We start from the raw sequence: 20,197 nt of genomic DNA, 5'->3' as shown, positions 1-20,197 counted from the left end.
TCAGGTCTCGATAACGTAATCGTATGCGATAATATTAAAATACTAAATTTATGTTACTTAAGAAGGAGCAGTTTAGATTCCTGCCTGAAAGCTCAGTGACTATACAGTGCCCTGAGGGAAGTGCCGAAAACCTGTTCGGCGATACACTCAAAATAAAAAAGTAAACATCTAACCCTGGACATAATGTAGACGCTTTGCAAGTACGAACATTTGACGAAACTCGTTCCGTCTTCAAGTAGAGCTGTCGAAATGCGCTCTGTCTCCTTCCAATTATTGTGGACACACTCTGCTTTGTGATTTCGATTCTCTAAACAATACCACCTGAATGCGATGCTAAGATGGTCCCTTATGCAAGTTCACCGCCGATCGCTTTTCCTCTTCCTCAAATTACTGCTATGACTGGACGTTAACACCAAGATCCGCAAGTATGCGTTGCCGCCCTTTCGTGAGGTACAGTTTCTTGAAAAACGCGTGATCGAGGATTTAGCGTTGGTGGGACTGAAATTTCTGAACGGTTGATACGGGAAATCGTTTCTTCGAGGAACGGATAATGCGGGATTTTTACAACGTGATTTAATTAGGATGCTCGCGGGACCACGTAATTTAAACGGATAATACGGGAAAACGTAGCTTCCGGGAACGTATAATCGAGGTTCTACTGTATGCTAGTGAGTTGAGATGAATATAGGTGATAAAAGATCAGGAACAGTAAAAGGACGGCTATTTCCACACTTGTATGAGAAGAGATGAATGAAGAACTGGGACTGATGAGGGGAGAGCCTAACTATTTGAATACGGCAATGTATGAAGATGTGGAGTTTGTCCTTGTCCTCGTCTCCTCTCTCTATACCTCCTTGTGACACTGGCAGGTCAGCTCCTTTTCATTTTCCTTTCTCTATATGATATGGTTTGACACTGGGTTATTTCTATCCATATTTACAATGGCTGACGCGACTGATGAGAGATAGCAGTGAATATGACGTCACTTGAAATGCCGACACGCCAGTAGCAAAGCAGGGAAGTTGGCGATAATTCAGATGAAAGCAGTTACTGTGTGGTAGGCCTACTGCTGAACTGACAGAGACAAATGACTCGCCATTAAGTTCTTTTTACGGTCGTATGTCCTTCCTGACGTCAACCTCACCAGAGGAATGAATGAGATGTAACGAATGACGTGATATGAGTAACTAAAACAGACTTTTATATGTACCATACGCCTAAAAGTCGTGTTCACCATTTATTGTCTTTTTACGTTTAGAAATACTGCCTTCCGACGAAAATAGCCAGTATAATATATATTCTAAGTTTGTTAAATAATAGTATAGAATGTTTACATGTACAATTTATAGCTCTTTATAACCTAGAAGTCATGTGTTCGCTGCACAAAATTTTCAGGTTATCGCATATTGGACCCCCCTTTACAATTTTTGGCTGTAAAATTGGGGAAAAAAGGGGTCTAATAGGTGAGTAAAATACGGTATTTGTCTTGTGACAGCCTATTTGTGGATTCAGATAAAGTTGTAAAATTCCTTACTATTGAGGACAAAATTAAAATCTATCAGAAAGCGGACTGGCACCCGCATCTTTAAGCATGCAGAGGTAGCGGAAATGTTGAAACTCGCATCTTCAAGTTTTGACTCGATCGTTCCAGTTGGTTGAATCAGAGTTCTGTCGATTTCAAAATGGCGGCCAAAGTCGCAGTTGTACATGGTTGAGTGTAACCTCCAAAGGAAATTTCCTTTGTAAAGTAATAACCCACTGCTCCAAAATAAAAGGCTTCTACTTACATTTGTTTTTATAAAGAGTGTGATCTGCAATAATACTTCGATATTTTTATTGGCCCCATGCAAATTCATATTTTTCTTGTCTGTTGTTTTTCACATCTTCCAGTGCACTTTTATTATTTATAATCCCCAGCAGAAAACGTTTTCACATTTGTTCTCATGTTTTTCACACCTTTTAATATTCTCCTCTTATCGTTAGAAATGGTAGATAATAGTTTTCATTGTAGCCACGGATACACGATATAAAATGCCGTCATGTTAGAAAAAATCGTATCTAGTGTTTCCATATCCCTGTTGGATAGTTTTATTCATGTATTCGGTGGTACATTTTCTCGCTTAACGGGTTCTTTTTCCTTGTCCCCTGCAGAAACATCTTAACGAGGTTTTACTCCACTTACATTCTTGAACTCCAGTAGGCAGACGATGATGTTATATTGGCAAACTCAGAAGATGATGTTCAGCGTACCCAGGATGCATTTAACGAGGCATATAGGAACATTGATCTAGATATAAACACCAGGAAAATGCGGATTTTATATCAACCTGCACCAACCTGTAATGCTGCTGCTCCTGCTATCATGATTAATGGGACTAGCTTAAAAAATATTGAACGCTTTCCCCATCTGGGCAGTCACTTTTCAACAAAGCGAACATTGACGCTGAAATTCAATATCATCCCAAATGTGCCAGTGCAGCCTATAGTCGTGTGCGAATTTGCGTGTTTGAGAACCACAACATCAGTACTCAAACTAAGATATATGTATACCAAGCTGTTGTTGTTCCAACTCTGCTCTATGGTTGTGAAAGTTGGGTTACATACAGAAGGCACTTACTATACCTGGAAAATACCATCAACGCTGCATTAGCAGAATCTTCGGAATAAAATGGCAAGACAAACGCACTAACGTAAGTGTTTTGGAGCAAGCAAACACAACCAGCCTTGAGACTGTCTTAATAAAACACCTGCTTCGATGGACAGGTCATGTAATTCACATGCCTGAGTCATGTCTCCCAAAACAAATCATGTACTGTCAGTTGAACGTCAGACAGAGAAAAAAGGGTGGGCAACAAAAACTCTATTAAGACATTCTAAAGACGAATGTAAAGAAATGTCGGATTGATCCTGAAAATTGGGCAATTGTGGCATCCACTCATCCAGAATGGCATTGCCTCGTCCACCAAGGGTATCTATCCTTTGGACTACAGCGAAGGAGAATTCTAGTCAACAAATGCAAAGCTAGGATAGATCATATGAATAGTAGAAGGATCAACCCTCAAGGACCAGTGGCTACCCAAGATATTATGTATCAACATTGTGGTAGAGTGTGTGGTTCTAAAATTGGATTATACAGCCATCAAAGAACTCATGTGATTTGAACTTTACCTTTGGAAGACAATCATATTTGTTAACGAGTGATAGCCTAATAATAATAATAATAATAATAATAATAATAATAATAATTGTTACCGTGTTTTGGTGGTAGTTATGCATGAAAGAAGGTGCGGGGTGGTGAACGGGTCTCAAGCTACTAAAGTGAAATTAATTTTAAAATTTAACAAGGTTATATTTTCTTTTCAAAATTAGGTAACAACAAATAGAACAGGTACTTAGTAGCCGAAACACGATTGACAAATACATTTACATAGGTACCCCATTTGGGGCTTCAAAAGTCAGAAACATAATTCTTGAGCAATGAGCCCAACCTTACAATGAACACCATACAACAAAGGGGCCGAAAACCCCCAAACATGCCAGAAACATCTGCTTCCAATTACATCCAAAAGCCTCCTTGAGGCAGAAACACAATTTTCAAAAAGGGCAACTTCCCCCTAAAATACAAGCCTATCATAGGCCACTCCGAACTCCACCTTTAAGCCGTCCTCAAAGGACATATACACAGGGGCAAAATACCCAACCTACTGAGGTCTGTTAAATAACAAGAAGATTAATACATGACCTCTAAAATAAAATTTGAGAGGAGGCGAACTTGCCCTCCTAATACACTTTGCTTAAGACCTACTTGGCACTAGGCCGTTAATACAAGGGCTAATCCCATACTACAGAGGTGACTTAATAGCAATTTACATTACATTACGGAAGAATTGGTTGAGAAAAATAAGTTCACCTCAGGACGATGTGAGTGGGAGCTCGAGAGGGTTAAGCACTCTCTATCCCGATATGTCGTTTTAAAAGAGAATATATGAAAAGAGTAGTTACATTTTAGGAAAAGGTTACATGGTTGAACGCTTAGAACCCGCCCCGAAAGTTAAACTGCTGAGCTAGCAAAGAAAGAAGATATTAATCGGCCATTACCTTGTGTTGAACGGCTGGAGAAGAAAGAGGCGCTTCCCGCCCCCTGCTATGTACTTAACACACTGAAAGATGGAACAGAAGTGGCCCGGAGACCCGAAAATCAGCAGTTTATATCCTCTCGCGGAAGGTTCTAGGCGTTAGGGGAAAGAAAACACCCTCCCACAAACTCTTTATTGGGTAGGACCCCGCAACAGATTCAAGTTGGGGGAAGATACACCAGATTGGTCAGAAATTAATAGAAGAAATTCGGGATTGGATACATTCATAACAAGGGGAAGAAAGGGGTAAATATTGCCAACTTAAACAATGACAGAAAGAAATTTAACAAAGAACAAACTCTTGAAATTAAATTTTCTCCAAAAAAATAGTTCTTTGACTCCGCACTAGGTTGCACTATTGTAGATCTTCAGTAGTGTCCTCTAGAAGAGAAAGTTCACACTTCTTACTTCAAGCGAAACAAAAACACATCAAAAGTGACACAGTTCTAAAACTCCAAAATTTACAGGTAGTGACATCTTCTGAGAAGGTAGAAAATTAATACCGTCAATAAAATTCAGACTTCCTCCAGCAGAGGAGTTTTAACTGGCGCGCATTTAAATTAGCGGCGTGGAGGTGTACCACCCGGTACAGACCTCCCCCCCCAAAAGTTCCTCCAAGGGGTAACACAGAAGAACATAAACTTTTGTTTGAAAATAAGGTCCAAGTTTTGATGTTGATATTAAAATAAATTGCAGAAGTATTTGAGAAATTTCTTAATTCAGTTCCAAAATTTTTGTTGTAATTGGTAACGTAAGGAATTTATGTTTGTAGAAGGCGAATTTCTGAAGATAATCTTTTAAAAGGTGATGAAAAATTTTGCAATGTCCACCAAATTTGTTGTTGAATTCCCAAGTGTAGTCATCTCTTATAGTGACTGTCCATGTAGTTGATGTAGGCTAAGTTGGATGGCCAGACCGGCCGTTGCAGCTTGCGTCCAAAGGAGGCCGCTCGGACCCCTCAAGTACCCTGAGATACCGCTCGCCCGCACTATGAGGGGAGCAGAGGTGTTGAAGCACGCCGCGCCCGCGGTGAACATATACAGGCCGCGGGCAAGTAGCAGGTCGTGCGCCGCACATCAGCCTTGGCCGGGAGGAGAGCTCCGGCTCGCCGTGCACACGTCGTCCTCGCTGGGGCCGAGGGGGCCCGACCTCTGCTCCAGTAGCTGCACGGCGTCGCGCGGCTGCGGGGGCACTGAAACATTAAAGCTTGGCGGCAGAATTGTGTTGGACTATCATCTTCTTTGAGGGTACAGGCTTGTGGAGAGGTTGAGGGGCCAGCGGCGTGCAAATATCCATGGCATAAGTTAAGCCACTGTGTGTGTTGAAGCAGGAGACGGGAGCGTGGTAATGGCCGAGGTAAGGACAGGATGGCAGTTTAACAATCGGGGAGGTTTACAAGAAATGCTTACATATAAAATAAAATAGAAGGAGCAGAATGCCTTAAGAGTGGAACTCAAAAAAAATATAACCTTCATATTCCTATCAAATTATATGAAGCAAGTTGACACAAAATTTACACCGGTTTCACCTGGGACAGGTGAACCCTAAATATCCTCTCGGTGGCTGGATTGCTTACTAACAATGTAACCGGTGTGAGAAAATCGAGAATGATGCATGGCCCATGAAATCTGGGGGCAAGCTTGCCCGCGGGAACAAAATTTTTGACCATCACCTGGTCACCTACCTTCAACGTGGTGGGTCTCCGTCCACGATCATACTTTTCCCTAACCTTTTCATGAGACACTTTAAGATTTGCTTTAGCCTTCTTCCAAAGATCTTTAATGTTATCCGGATCTATTGTCTCGGGTAGAATGTCATTCAGAGACCAGAGGTTAGAGAGCGGCGTGTTGGGAACAAACTTAAACATCAAAGAAGCTGGAGTAAACTTGTGAGATTCATGAACCGCCGAATTCAAAGCAAAAGCTATCCAATGCAGGGACGTGTCCCACCTGGAATGATCTTCATGATGATAGGCAATAAGTGCGGACCTGAGATTACGGTTAACCCGTTCAGCCAGAGATGGTTGAGGGTAATAAGCAGAAGTAGTTACATGAGAGATTGATAAGTCAAAACAGAATTTACGAAATAAATTAGATGTAAAAGCCTTAGCATTATCAGATACAATATATTGACACGGACCAAAAGAAGCAAAAATAGAATTTAAGCAGGTAATGGTAGACTGAGCGGTAGCCAGCTTAGTCGGAAATAACCAAGAAAATCTGGTAAAACCATCTACGCACACAAAGAGGAACTTGTTAGCATTACCCTTTGACTGGGGGAAAGGTCCTACATAATCGATATACAGACGTTCCATGGGGCGCGACGCTTGATGCGAAGACAAAAGGCCAACCTTGGTGGACATGGTGGGTTTACTGAGCAAACAAGATTTACAAGCTTTTACAAGTTCACGGATTTCACCGTCCATACCTTTCCAGATGAACATTTCACGAATCTTTTCACGAGTTTTAAAGATACCCAGATGCCCTCCTAATGGGGTCTCATGATAATACTTGAAGATCATAGGTACCAGAACAGCTGGAACGACAACTTTCATCATCTTGTCATGCCTCGAAGGGCAACATAAAACACCATTCCTCAGAACATAAGGGACAACATGTTCCCCAGAAGAAAGGGTTTCCATTATCGGAGCCAGCGTCGGATCTTCACGTTGGTATTTCTCAATATCCCTAAAAAGCATGGGAGCATCAGTTAAGATGGCATTAACACCAGATAGTATTGCCTCGGACGGTGATGAACTGTCGACCGGTTCGTGGGTCTCGACGTCGTTATGAAACATACGGCTGAGTCCATCAGCAACAACATTTTCAGTACCTCTGATATGTCTAACATCAAACTGGAAGGCGGAAATACGAATAGCCCAGCGGGCTATACGACCAGTATGACGCGGCCTATCTAAGACCCAGCTTAGGGCTTGATTATCTGTTTCCAGGTCGAATTTGACATGTTCCAGATAGAGACGGAACTTTTCTAAGGCAAATAAGACTGCCAACCCTTCGAGCTCATAGATGGAATACTTGGCTTCTTGAGCCGATAGAGTCCTAGATGCATAGGCGATGGGTCGCCTCCCTAGTTCAGTCTCTTGAAGAAGGACTGCAGCTACAGCTGACGATGACGCGTCCGTTTGGACGATGAATTTCTTTGAGAAATCAGGCATAGCAAGGACAGGGGCATTACAGAGAGCTAATTTCAGATCTTCAAAAGCGGCTTGTTGAGAAGGTCCCCACTCAAATTTGATGCCTTTCCTACGAAGAAGGTTTAAGGGCGCCGCTCTATTAGCAAAGTTAGGAATGAACTTTCTGAAGAAATTCACCATACCAATGAACCTGGCGATACCTTTAATGTCCTTGGGAGGTTTAAAATCACGGATGGCCTGTGTTCTAGAATGATCGACTGCTACACCATCGGGTGACACAATATGCCCTAGGAATGACATAGAGGGCTTAGCAAAGGCGACCTTGGACAACTTAACGGTTAACCCAGCGTTACGAAGGCGATCGAGAACTTCTCGCAGATGATCTAGATGTTCTTCAAAAGTCTCTGAAAATACGACGACATCATCTAAATAGTGATATAAGTACTCGAATTTGATGTCGGAGAAAACCCTATCTAGTAGCCTAGTGAGCACAGCTGCTCCCGTAGGGAGCCCGAAAGGCACGCGGTTGTATTCATATAAATTCCAGTCCGTGGCAAACGCTGTAAGGTGTTTAGACTCTTCGGCAAGGGGAATTTGATTATAGGCCTGATTCAAGTCCAAGATAGTGAAGAACTTGGCCTTACGAAACCATGAAAAACAAGAATGAAGGTCAGGAAGGGGCACAGATTGCAACACCACCTTCCGATTGAGAGCCCTGTAATCAATGACAGGCCTGAAGCCTCCTTGGGGTTTCGGGACTAGAAAAATAGGCGATGAATACGCCGACTTAGAGGGCCTAATAATACCATCCTTCAACATCTGATCGATAATTTCTTTCAGAGCCTTCATTTTAGGTGGAGATAGCCTATAAGGTGGAAAACGGACAGGAATCGAATCCGTGACCTCAATTTTGTATTCAATAAGGTCAGTAACACCAAGAGTATCAGAGAACACCTCTGGAAATGACTGACATAATTTACGAATACTATCAGCCTGCTCCTCAGGTAGATGTCTAAGGTCTAACAACATCTCATCCTGGGTAGGCGAAATAGATGAACATGACACAGAATTACACTTTAATAGTGGTATTTTACAACTAGAAGCAAATTTGAATGTGCACGACCTAGACTGGAGATCGAGCACAAGACCAGTGTGAGAAATAAAGTCAGCTCCCAATATAATGGGGCAAGACAATTGCTTGACCACAAACAATTTAATTTTCCATGTAAACTTAAAAATACGAATCTTGACCAGTAAGGAACCTAGAATTTCTAATGGAGATGAATTAGCCGAAATGTATTGAACAGGAGAAGAAACATAGTCAGGAAGTTTACAAACCGATTTCAATTTAGAATACCATTCAGCCGAAATAATCTAACAAACACTCCCTGAATCTAAGAGAGCTGTTATAGGCTCGTTATTTAACTCAATCTTAAGAAAAGGAACAGGTGCGGGGGTATCCGCCGCAATCCTAAGACATTCTTTAGGGCATTCAAAAGATGAATTTGAAGGCTGATCGTTCTCTGCATTTACAACCTGTTTACTAGGGGCTGAGTCTCGGGAAGATGGATTAGTCGACTCAGCCGGAGCCACTAGTCACTTTTTATTATTGGCATAGGTGGAATTTGCACCAGAAGTTGAGCAGGAGGGGGTGCTATTTGAGTTGGGACAATTCTTGGCGATATGTGAGAAAGCCCCACATTTAAAACAGCCTTGTGATGAACCAGCTCCATTATTTGCCCTACTAGTTTTGATCAGAGGACACTTATTGCGCAGATGGTCAGGCGACCCGCAAGCATAACATTTACGGGGGGTGACTGATCGGCGAGGTGGAGGCCGAGTATTACTAAAGGAAGGCGGGGGTTCTTTCGCGACACGCAAAGAATCGGCGTATCTAACTCCTTCCGCTGAGACGGCCAATGCTTCAAGTTCCGAGAAAGTTTGCGGGCACGCCGCGAAACACAAATATGACCTATAGGGAGGTGAAATTCCCTCTACAATAGCCTGTACAATCTGATCTTCAGGAAAGTGAAGGGCAAACACCCTAGTATAAAACTTAATGTCCTGTATGAAATCAGCCAAGTTTTCATCCAGGCGCTGTACACGATAATAGTACTTCTGAATAAGGGAGGACCTGGCCCTAGCAGGGATGAAGTTAGCTAGCAAATGGGCATGGAAATCCTCAATAGATGATTGCTCGGCAATGGCTCTTACGATTTTATCAGAGAGAATACCAATAGCATACGGATAGATAATTTGCAAGATTTGACATGGAGAAAGAGAAAAAACAAGGGCATGATCCTGAAATTCCACTAGAAATCTTAAAAATGAAATTACGTCACTGGTGGTATTAACGGAAAACTTAAATATACCTCTGAGCAACATTGCCAATGGATGAGGCAAGCTACTAAACCCGGGTGACATAGCAGGTAAAGGTTTCAATGGCAAGGAAGTTAATTCAGAACGGATGTTACTCAGCGATGCACGGCGTTCAGACTCGTTGTCCAATGGGGCAGAGATAGTTTGAGCAGCGATGGTTTTCCTATTTACTTCTCCCTTAGCAGGTTCTTCCTCGCTACCTACATTCACTATGGTGGGCTGATCAGATTTGGGAGGAACTTCCCCAGTTAACAATTGAGTGACCTTACTAGATAATTCGGAAATATTTTCCAGGAGCTTACTAGCTTCCTTCCTCTGAACGTCATTCAGTTTTAGAGACAACAGATCGTTAACCCTATTCGAAAAATGATATAGCCTGCCTTGCACACGCTTAATTTGATTCGGAGACGGATCATTTTCATCAAAAAAACTAACTACAGAAGCTAGCCCAGTAATATTCTCCGTGATAGTGGAAAGAGAGTCGTCAATTTCTTTCTCTCCCAAATTGGGGATGGAAATGGGCAAATCAAGGGACTCTCTAAGCTTGTTAGTGTCTATTGCAACCGTGCCTCCAGATTGCACATTTCTGATAGTTAATTCATAGATCAACTCCTCCTTGCGCAAATAGTTAAGAAGGAGAACATCGCGAGGGCCGGGCATGATGACAGACCAATTTTGAAAAGGTCAAAAAATTCCAGCAACTGAGAAAATGGTTAGAGTTCGGAACAAACAAAATTTAGCCGTGAAAAGGGGCTAAATTGAGACCCATTCAACCACGCTCTGCTACCACTTGTTACCGTGTTTTGGTGGTAGTTATGCATGAAAGAAGGTGCGGGGTGGTGAACGGGTCTCAAGCTACTAAAGTGAAATTAATTTTAAAATTTAACAAGGTTATATTTTCTTTTCAAAATTAGGTAACAACAAATAGAACAGGTACTTAGTAGCCGAAACACGATTGACAAATACATTTACATAGGTACCCCATTTGGGGCTTCAAAAGTCAGAAACATAATTCTTGAGCAATGAGCCCAACCTTACAATGAACACCATACAACAAAGGGGCCGAAAACCCCCAAACATGCCAGAAACATCTGCTTCCAATTACATCCAAAAGCCTCCTTGAGGCAGAAACACAATTTTCAAAAAGGGCAACTTCCCCCTAAAATACAAGCCTATCATAGGCCACTCCGAACTCCACCTTTAAGCCGTCCTCAAAGGACATATACACAGGGGCAAAATACCCAACCTACTGAGGTCTGTTAAATAACAAGAAGATTAATACATGACCTCTAAAATAAAATTTGAGAGGAGGCGAACTTGCCCTCCTAATACACTTTGCTTAAGACCTACTTGGCACTAGGCCGTTAATACAAGGGCTAATCCCATACTACAGAGGTGACTTAATAGCAATTTACATTACATTACGGAAGAATTGGTTGAGAAAAATAAGTTCACCTCAGGACGATGTGAGTGGGAGCTCGAGAGGGTTAAGCACTCTCTATCCCGATATGTCGTTTTAAAAGAGAATATATGAAAAGAGTAGTTACATTTTAGGAAAAGGTTACATGGTTGAACGCTTAGAACCCGCCCCGAAAGTTAAACTGCTGAGCTAGCAAAGAAAGAAGATATTAATCGGCCATTACCTTGTGTTGAACGGCTGGAGAAGAAAGAGGCGCTTCCCGCCCCCTGCTATGTACTTAACACACTGAAAGATGGAACAGAAGTGGCCCGGAGACCCGAAAATCAGCAGTTTATATCCTCTCGCGGAAGGTTCTAGGCGTTAGGGGAAAGAAAACACCCTCCCACAAACTCTTTATTGGGTAGGACCCCGCAACAGATTCAAGTTGGGGGAAGATACACCAGATTGGTCAGAAATTAATAGAAGAAATTCGAGATTGGATACATTCATAACAAGGGGAAGAAAGGGGTAAATATTGCCAACTTAAACAATGACAGAAAGAAATTTAACAAAGAACAAACTCTTGAAATTAAATTTTCTCCAAAAAAATAGTTCTTTGACTCCGCACTAGGTTGCACTATTGTAGATCTTCAGTAGTGTCCTCTAGAAGAGAAAGTTCACACTTCTTACTTCAAGCGAAACAAAAACACATCAAAGTGACACAGTTCTAAAACTCCAAAATTTACAGGTAGTGACATCTTCTGAGAAGGTAGAAAATTAATACCGTCAATAAAATTCAGACTTCCTCCAGCAGAGGAGTTTTAACTGGCGCGCATTTAAATTAGCGGCGTGGAGGTGTACCACCCGATACAATAATAATAATAATAATAATAATAATAATAATAATAATAATAATAATACTATGGTCTGACATTGTGGTTAGCCAGTTCAAGTCCTGTTGGTGGAAAAAAAATTTCACCCTCAGATTGTTGACTTGCAGGGTAGGAGAAGTGGTGGTATACAATTTCTAATCACTACCAAAAGCCTGGATTCAGTTCCAAACATCTCCGCAGTGTTCATATGAAGTGCGGGCTTATGATGCTGTTGATGGCGATTCATCCATCGGATGGAGACGTTAAGCCTTGAGCAGACCCCTTGGTGTTATTCAACAGGATTAGCCTATGTGTCGACATCGAGTTTCACCCTTTCCCCTTCCTTATATCATCATCATCTCGCACCCACAACCGCACCATCACCCATGGGCATCATATAGAAAGACGTGCAGCAGACGAGCTGAGCATGCCCTCGGGTATTCCCGGCACTAAAAGCCATGCGATATATAAATCTTTTCCTTTAGCTGGGCTGAGTGCTCGGACAGTTGAAGCGCTGGCCTTCTGAACTCAACTTGGCAGGTTCGATCCTGGCTCAGTACGGTGATATTTGAAGGTGCTCAGATACGTCAGCCTCATGTCGGTAGATTTACTGACATGTAAAAGAATTCCTGTAGGACTAAATTACGTCACATACCGGGCGAGTTGGCCGTGTGGTTAGAGGTGCGCGGCTATGAGCTTGCATCCGGAGGATAGTGGGTTTGAACCCACTGTCAGCAGCCCTGAAGATCGTTTTCCATGGTTTCCCATTTTCACACCAGGCAAATGCTGTACCTTAATTAAGGCCGCGGCCGCTTCCTTCCAACTCCTAGGCCTTCCCTATCCCATCGTCGCCATAAGACCTATCAGTGTTGGTGCGACACTAGTCACTAGCCACTAACAAAAAAGAAATTCTGTCACCTTGGCATCGTCGCTGAAACCTGTAAAAGTATTTGGTGGGATGTAGAGCCAGTAACATTATTATCTTTTCCTTTATTTATATTTTTATCTTGTGTATATGTTTCCATCTTTCTAGATTTCTGTGTGTGATGTATATTCATATCTTTTATGTTGCCTTTCCATTATATCAGTATATTTTCATTTCATTTTTTGTGTTCAGGGAATGTGGCTGCGGTGAAGGTGATTCAGGCTGTGCCGAGTGTGGGTGCTGCCGGATATGTGCCAAAGAGAATGTAGATAATTCAGAGCTTGCCATTCTGGGGCCAAGTGGTGCTGGAGATCTAGCAGGGATGATGAGACTCGATCTCATTTTTGGAGGTGACTATTTGAAACGTCTCGTTAGATCATGGTCATACCTTTACATCAGTGCTATGTGTTGCTGTCTTTTTATACAGGAAGTACAAAATTTAAATCAGCAACCTTACAGAGGTTGTATAGGACACAAAAACAAGCAACTTTTTATTACGATATTTCGCCCTTCAAGATTTGCTTAGTTAGGATAAGAATAACAACTGTATTACAATACATATCATACACTTTATTTTCCTCTGAAGTACAGTGCCACAAAATTTACATTCTTCAGTGTACTTTACAGAAGAGGTTCAAAAATATCTGCCTTGAGCTGCACACAAAGCTCACATCACCTAATCATGGACTGTAAAACACAAACAAATTTTTCAGAATTTTCCTGAATTTCCCCAGCTGTTGCAACTATCCTGGCAACCAAAGTCTCTTCAGCACCAACAGGAGTCTCATACACAAGAACCCACATCCAATTCCAAAGGTAAAAGTGTGAGGTGGATAAATCAAGTGAATGGGGAGGCCATGAAAATAGGACCTCCTCTCCCAATCCAAAGCACCCCGCTGTGGGTGGGGAATACAGACGAAGAATACACCCACGGTATCCCCTGCCTGCCGTAAGAGGTTACTAAAAGGGGAAACCAAGGGGTGATGGAATTAGAACCATGAGGCTACATGTGATTTGTACCATTATATGAGGAACAGCATGGGTTGACGTTACTTGCGATTAGTACCACCCTGTGCGGAACTCCATGGGTCTACGTTACCTGGGAACAGTACCATTATGTGAGGAACACCACAGGTCTGGGCTTTGCCTGTGATCAGTAACATCGTGTGCATCCCACCGGGGCAGGGGAGCGGGCGCTCGGCTGCACAGACTAGTGTCTAGCGTGAGAAGGTGCTGAGCACTGTGTTGGAATATGTTGTTTCCACTGTGTTCAGAATGGGTTTGCAATACTTATGAGCTGAACTCTATGGGTCTACACTGCCTACGATTAGTACCACTTTTTGAGGAACACCACGGGATTGTGCATTGCCCATACTTAGTACCGCTGTGTGAAGAACACCATGGGTCTGTGTTGCCTGTGAGTAGTACCATTATGTGAGGAACACCATGGGTCTGTGTTATCTGTGATTGGTTCCGTTATGAGTAACATACCTATGATTTGTACCAACATGCTAGGAACACCATGAGTCTTCGTTACCTGTGATTAGTACCACTATAGAAGGAACACCGTGGTTCTGCTTTACCAGTGATTAGTAACATCATGAGAGGCTGGTGACCTGGAATTTTGGCCCCCTTTGGAAACTTTGTTACATCATTGTTAGATCGGATCAGCATGTTTAGACTGAGGTGGTTTGGGCATGTAATGAGGATGGAGCCAACAAGGACAGCATATGTTAACTTGGAGAGACATGTGGCAGGAAAAGAACACACTGGATGGACATCATAAAGATGGACATTGCAGATTGGGGAAGGGCTCTGGAGGACGTCTTAACAACAGAACGTATCTCAATAAGACAGAATGGAAGAGGCTCGCTGACAGTACCCAGGAAACTGTAACTAGAATGATGATGATGATGATGATGATGCTTCCTCCTAAAATAAAGAATTGTGAATTGGCTGCACTGATTGTTTTGGATTCATGGTCATTTTTTCATCATCATTCATTTAAGATTCTAGTCATTGGATACATTTTGAAGTTTTAAATATCGTTTCATTTCATTGCACCTCATGCCATTAGGGGCCAATGACCTAACTGTTAGGCCCCTTTTAACAGCAATCATCATCATCATCATCATCATCATCATCATCATCATCCAATCCAGTGCTCTTGAAATGCTTCGTTTAAATGACCACATACTGAAATTCCAAAGTGTGCCTGTGCCCCATCATGCTGGAAACACATTTGTTGCATTGTGGCCAATGGCACATCTTGCAACAGCTCCAGTAATACTTTGTCCAGAAATGTTTGGTAGATTATGCAGAGGTAGTTAGTTCAATCACACTTATGAAAGGGATTGACCTTAACATAGGAATTAATATCAGAGAAGAGAAAGAGAGTTTCAACAAGCTATTCACCAACTTATAGTCACCTAGCAGCAAAACTATATATTCCGCACGAGCATGTGCACACACACACACACACACACACACACACACACACACACTCTCTCTCTCTCTTTTGTGTTTGTGTCCTGTACAACATCTATAAGTTTGTTATTCTAATTTTTATACACTCTCTATGACTTGATTTAAATGATAAAATGATAAAAGATGAGCAGAATACAGAGCATCAGGTTTGTGTTCATGGTTAGATTTTTTTATTGCAGGACGTCATGGGGCTCGTATCCAGGACCACCTCCAGCGGCGACTAGATGAGCGTAGACAGAGGCAACGTGGCAAGATTGCTGGTGGTGTAGCAGTTAAACATTGTGGACTTAAGATGAAGGGTACTAGTAATCGTGCAGGTCCATCTGGAGCTGCCATAGCTGTTGTAGCAAAACCTGCAGTATTCCGTCCATCACCGCCGGTAGTACCAGCAGCTGCTAGTGTCATGGGTAAGTATTGACTGGGTGTTTGTCATGGAAATCAAAATAATACTAAAGTAGTCATGGGCATTCCATTCATCTGTAGTGCATCAGCCATCTGCCTGGTTTGCTCCTCTGGTGATAGCTCTCCAACATTCATGGCAGAAAACCGTTTCCTCTCCTTTAGTTGCCCAAATGTGTGAACTCCCACTTCTTGGTCTGTAAAAGTGTGATGATCGAGCAAGTTGGCATAGTGCGTACAGACCTCACTCTCGACAGCCTTGAAGGTCACCAAGCTCAATAGCTGCAGTCACTTACGTATGGCCAGTATCGAATGTTCGGGAGATAGTGGGTTCAAACCCCACTGTCGGCAGCCCTAAAGATGGTTTTCCGTGGTTTCCCGTTTTCACGTCAGGAAAATGCTGGGGATTTACCTTAATTAAGGCAATGGCTGCTTCCTTCCCACTCCTACCCCCTTCCTGACCCATCGTCACCATAAAAACTATCCTGTGTCGGTGCGATGTGAGGCAGCTTCTAAAAATAAAATAATCCCTGAAAGAGGTTTTCCATGGTTTCCTGATCTCACTCCTAGCTAATAATGCGGCTTTTCCTTATTTAGGACCACAGTCACTTCCTTCCCAGTCCTAGTTCTCGAGGATTGATGTGAGATTATAATTATTTTGCATTATCGTGTCGTATCACTTGATCATTTGACACATATTTGTTCCTTTCCAGTACTTACTTTGAGTTATGTTGTGTAATTGCTCCTTTTGCAGCCGAGGAACAGGCTGGTGGAAGCGACGTGGAGCGCGATGCCAGTCGAGTAACATCTCTCACCCCAGCACGCGTACTGCTGCCCGTGGACAGTCCGGTAGTCCAGGTGGCATGCGGGTTACACCATTCTGTGCTCTTGCTTCAGAGTGGGGAAGTATTAACATTTGGCAGCAATTCTTATGGCCAGCTGGGTGTTGGAGATCTACTCCCTCGTGGTGGCCCTTCGCTCGTCAAACTTCCTTCAAACGCTGTCCATGTCGCTGCTGGAAGTAATCATACCGTTATACTTACTACTCGAGGCGAAGTATACACTTTCGGCAGTTTTCAGGTGAGCTGTACACACTCTTGAAGGGCATAGGGCTTGGTTAATTTTTCTTCAGAACTTCAACAAAAATAAACATAGATTGTATCAAAGTTTAAATACCTCTATTGATTTTATTCATATAATTAAATATAGATATAATATCTTTAGGGTGTTTACCATGTCAAAGAGAGAAACTTGAAGGAATCTTTAAGTTCTGTGAAGACATCCTGAGAAGAGAAACTCAATTGACTATGACTGTTCTATCAATGCCAAAAGTTTTGAATTCAATTGATATTTACTCTGTTGATGAAATGATTCCCTCATTCATCACTCCTCTGAGATTAACCCTCTTAGTGCCGGCTCCCTTACTGCAGTGGTTGTGAAGATTGCCAGAGAGAAAATGCCTATTATGCAGCATCGAAGATAAAAGCATATCCTATCCTCACTTTTCAAGATCTCATTGTAATTTACATTTTCTTGTAGCTAAGTGATCCCTTTCTTCACTCATTATATTAACGTCATGAATATCATTTATACTGCCGAGTAAAAAAATCAAATTTTTTCGTGCAATTTTTGAAACATTTTAAAATTCATATTTGGACCTCAGTACATCCTAGTGTTTAAATCAACTCTTCATAGATTCTTCTAGAGAGTATCATCCACACATTTGTTACTCAAACATTGTACATACTTGTATACTTTTATTATATGTGTCATGCTATATTGTGTTCATTCTTAGTACCATAGCACTCGGTCCACAACCGTTATGTATAACCAAGACCTACTGAATTCCATCTGATACACCATGTGTCTAAAATCAAATTGACCTACAACACAGAACATCTCATTTTTACTTTTACACCCAGACTTTTTAGCATGTTTACTGTACTTGTATTATATATTGCTCGCCTATATCACTTGCAATATTACACTTTCATTTGCAACACTTTGAGCGCCTTTGCACCTTGCCTAATTCAACCACACATCTTATTGTAAATTATATATTCATAAGGTTCTTGCTGATTAGAAACATGTTTTAGGATTTCTTCATATATTGTGTATGTTTAAATATGGCTGATGGTGACCTCGTGTAGGGTTGAAACTAGTCCCATGTAATGTAAATAACATTGCAAATACAACTATGTATTGAATAGGTGGAAACTCTTAAGAGTTAACTACTACTCCATATACTCCATATACAGGTTGGTTTGAAACAATGTGAATATGAGTGTTAGAGGGTTGGTCAGATTGATAAAATAATTTGAAAATAATTCAATATCTCGTGACATTGTCATTTTATCAGCTTCTGAACGTTAGCCAATCACATTGCTTTGCAAGGCAGAGTTTCTAAATCTGGACGTGGCTTAAAAACGAGCTTGAGAGCGCAGTCGAAGAAATCTTTATCAGGGGAGGGATTTGAACACGAAGTATGCGCGGTGACACTGGATAAAACTCATGGTGCATTTGTTCTTGATGATGTTCTCGGCATCAGTAGGTGTTAGGCGATAGTTCATTTATGGAAATGTTCGTTAAGCAGCCATGTGGCATGCATTTGGTGGATGTGGACTCACATTGCAAGCCATGTGCAGATTTTGCAACACAGCTTTGCAAAGCCCATTGAATTCGCCTATGAAGAGAACTGATTGGCTAACTTCAGCAGCTGATAAATTGACTTTTTTTTTTTTTTTTTATTATTATTTATCAGTATGACCAACACTTTAACACTTTAATGCCCATATACCCAGGTCACGTTGTTTCCAACCTCCCTGTATAATAGAGAGCCATTTGGTGATGACAGAGAGTACCATTTCGCCAGTAGAGCAATGGTCAGTTGTATTCAAAACTTATGTCATTATTAGAACAGACATGGTCAGTTTTGATTTACTTCTAAGGGAACAGAGAAGTCTTAACACTTTATTTGCAGTTTTCCTTGCTTCACACGACAAATTGAAAAGAATATCATATATTACTGTGGGCTGTGTAAGTAACAGTCCAAACATTAAGATCTACTGCGTTATTCAGTAACTTCGCCATGCTTTTGTACCATTACAGAAAGGACAGTTGGGTCGACCTTCACCAGTATCAGGGCAAGACCCTTCGACTGCTGGCAACAGCAGTGGACGAAAGGACGGTCGTTCATCTCGAGATGGTCCTTGGTATTCATTTCCAGGTCTTGTCCCAAACGTAGGACCCCGCTACGGACGTCGAGCAACATGGGTGGGTGCATCAGGGGATCAGACATACCTGAAGATAGATGAGAGCCTCATCAACTCTTTGACTCTAATACGTTCCACCGTTATGGCCAACAAGAGCAGCATTAGTAAGTTGACCTTTTCTTAACCTTGGAGTTACAAAGAAATTATTTCCTAGTAAAGGTAGAAAACAGTGAACATGTCAACCTGATACAAAATTATTCCCAAAATATTTCTTTCTGCTGTATATGTATGTCTTTCACATCCTGTCCTTGGTGTGCTACATTTTCTCACCATTTTTCCTCATTTGGCTATGTACATATACAAAATTAATATGAATTGGCTGTTTGCAGTATTGTTGCCAACACAAACTGACCACGGCAGCTCCTTCAGATGCTTGGCTATTAGCAAGCGAGATGGCAACTGTAGCAGCTTTGGAGGATCAGACCAGGTGGACTTCTCCCATACTGCTACCTGCCTTGATCCTCTCTACAATGTACTTTGGAGGTACTGAAAATATATACCTTATAATTTATATTGGTACACAGGAAACTACACCAAAAGTCACCCAATGTGATTTTACAGGGCAGAGAAAGAAACAAGTCATCATCCTCCTCCTTTCTCCTTATCCAGCTCCTGCTGGGTTGGGACATTTATGGCACTTCTCCACCTTCCTCTTTCCTTCCACCATTCCTCTTCCATCATTTTGTCCCAGTCGAGGTTTCTTCTTCTTGCACTCCTCCTTATCAAATCAATCTGTCTCGTTCTAGGTCTCCCATTCACTCTCTTTTCCTCAAACTTCATCTCCATCATCTGTTTTGGTATATTCTTTTCTCCATCCTCTTGTCCAAACCATCTTAGTTTATTCCCATCAATTCTCTCATTTAGATTTTTGATTCCAACTTCTTTTCTAACATCTTCATTTCTCACTCTGCCTTTCTTGTCATACTTCTTACGTATTTCATTTCACTAGCCTGAATTCTACTCTTCTCCCTACTTGTCATTGTCTAGGTCTCAGCCGCAGAAGTCAATATAGGTGCATAATACATTTTGTACTTTATCTCTTCACATTTCCTTAATATGAATTCTGCTTGGTACTTCCTTATTCCGAACAATGTTTCTTACACTCTGGTACAATGCTTTGCCCTGTTGCACCCTTGTGTTAATATCTGTGTCCAGCCTTGTATTATGCTTTAAC

General features: G+C 41.7%; 1 protein-coding gene across 1 annotated transcript in view; it reads left to right on the top strand.

Annotated features, from left to right (window-relative positions):
• The window catches only part of hiw (highwire), an 815,007-nt gene that overhangs the window by 65,608 nt on the left and 729,202 nt on the right, over window positions 1-20,197 (top strand). Inside the window, exons 13-17 of the mRNA XM_068229800.1 lie at window positions 13,058-13,215; window positions 15,532-15,759; window positions 16,506-16,831; window positions 18,860-19,127; window positions 19,353-19,506. Of these exons, the coding sequence (XP_068085901.1) occupies window positions 13,058-13,215; window positions 15,532-15,759; window positions 16,506-16,831; window positions 18,860-19,127; window positions 19,353-19,506 (1,134 nt within the window). The remainder of the gene's footprint in view (window positions 1-13,057; window positions 13,216-15,531; window positions 15,760-16,505; window positions 16,832-18,859; window positions 19,128-19,352; window positions 19,507-20,197) is intronic.

This window comes from Anabrus simplex, chromosome 12 (genome assembly GCF_040414725.1).
Source record: "Anabrus simplex isolate iqAnaSimp1 chromosome 12, ASM4041472v1, whole genome shotgun sequence".
Lineage (NCBI taxonomy): Eukaryota > Metazoa > Arthropoda > Insecta > Orthoptera > Tettigoniidae > Anabrus > Anabrus simplex.
The sequence above is the reverse complement of the archived record's forward strand: the minus strand, read 5'-3'. Positions and strand labels throughout refer to the sequence as shown.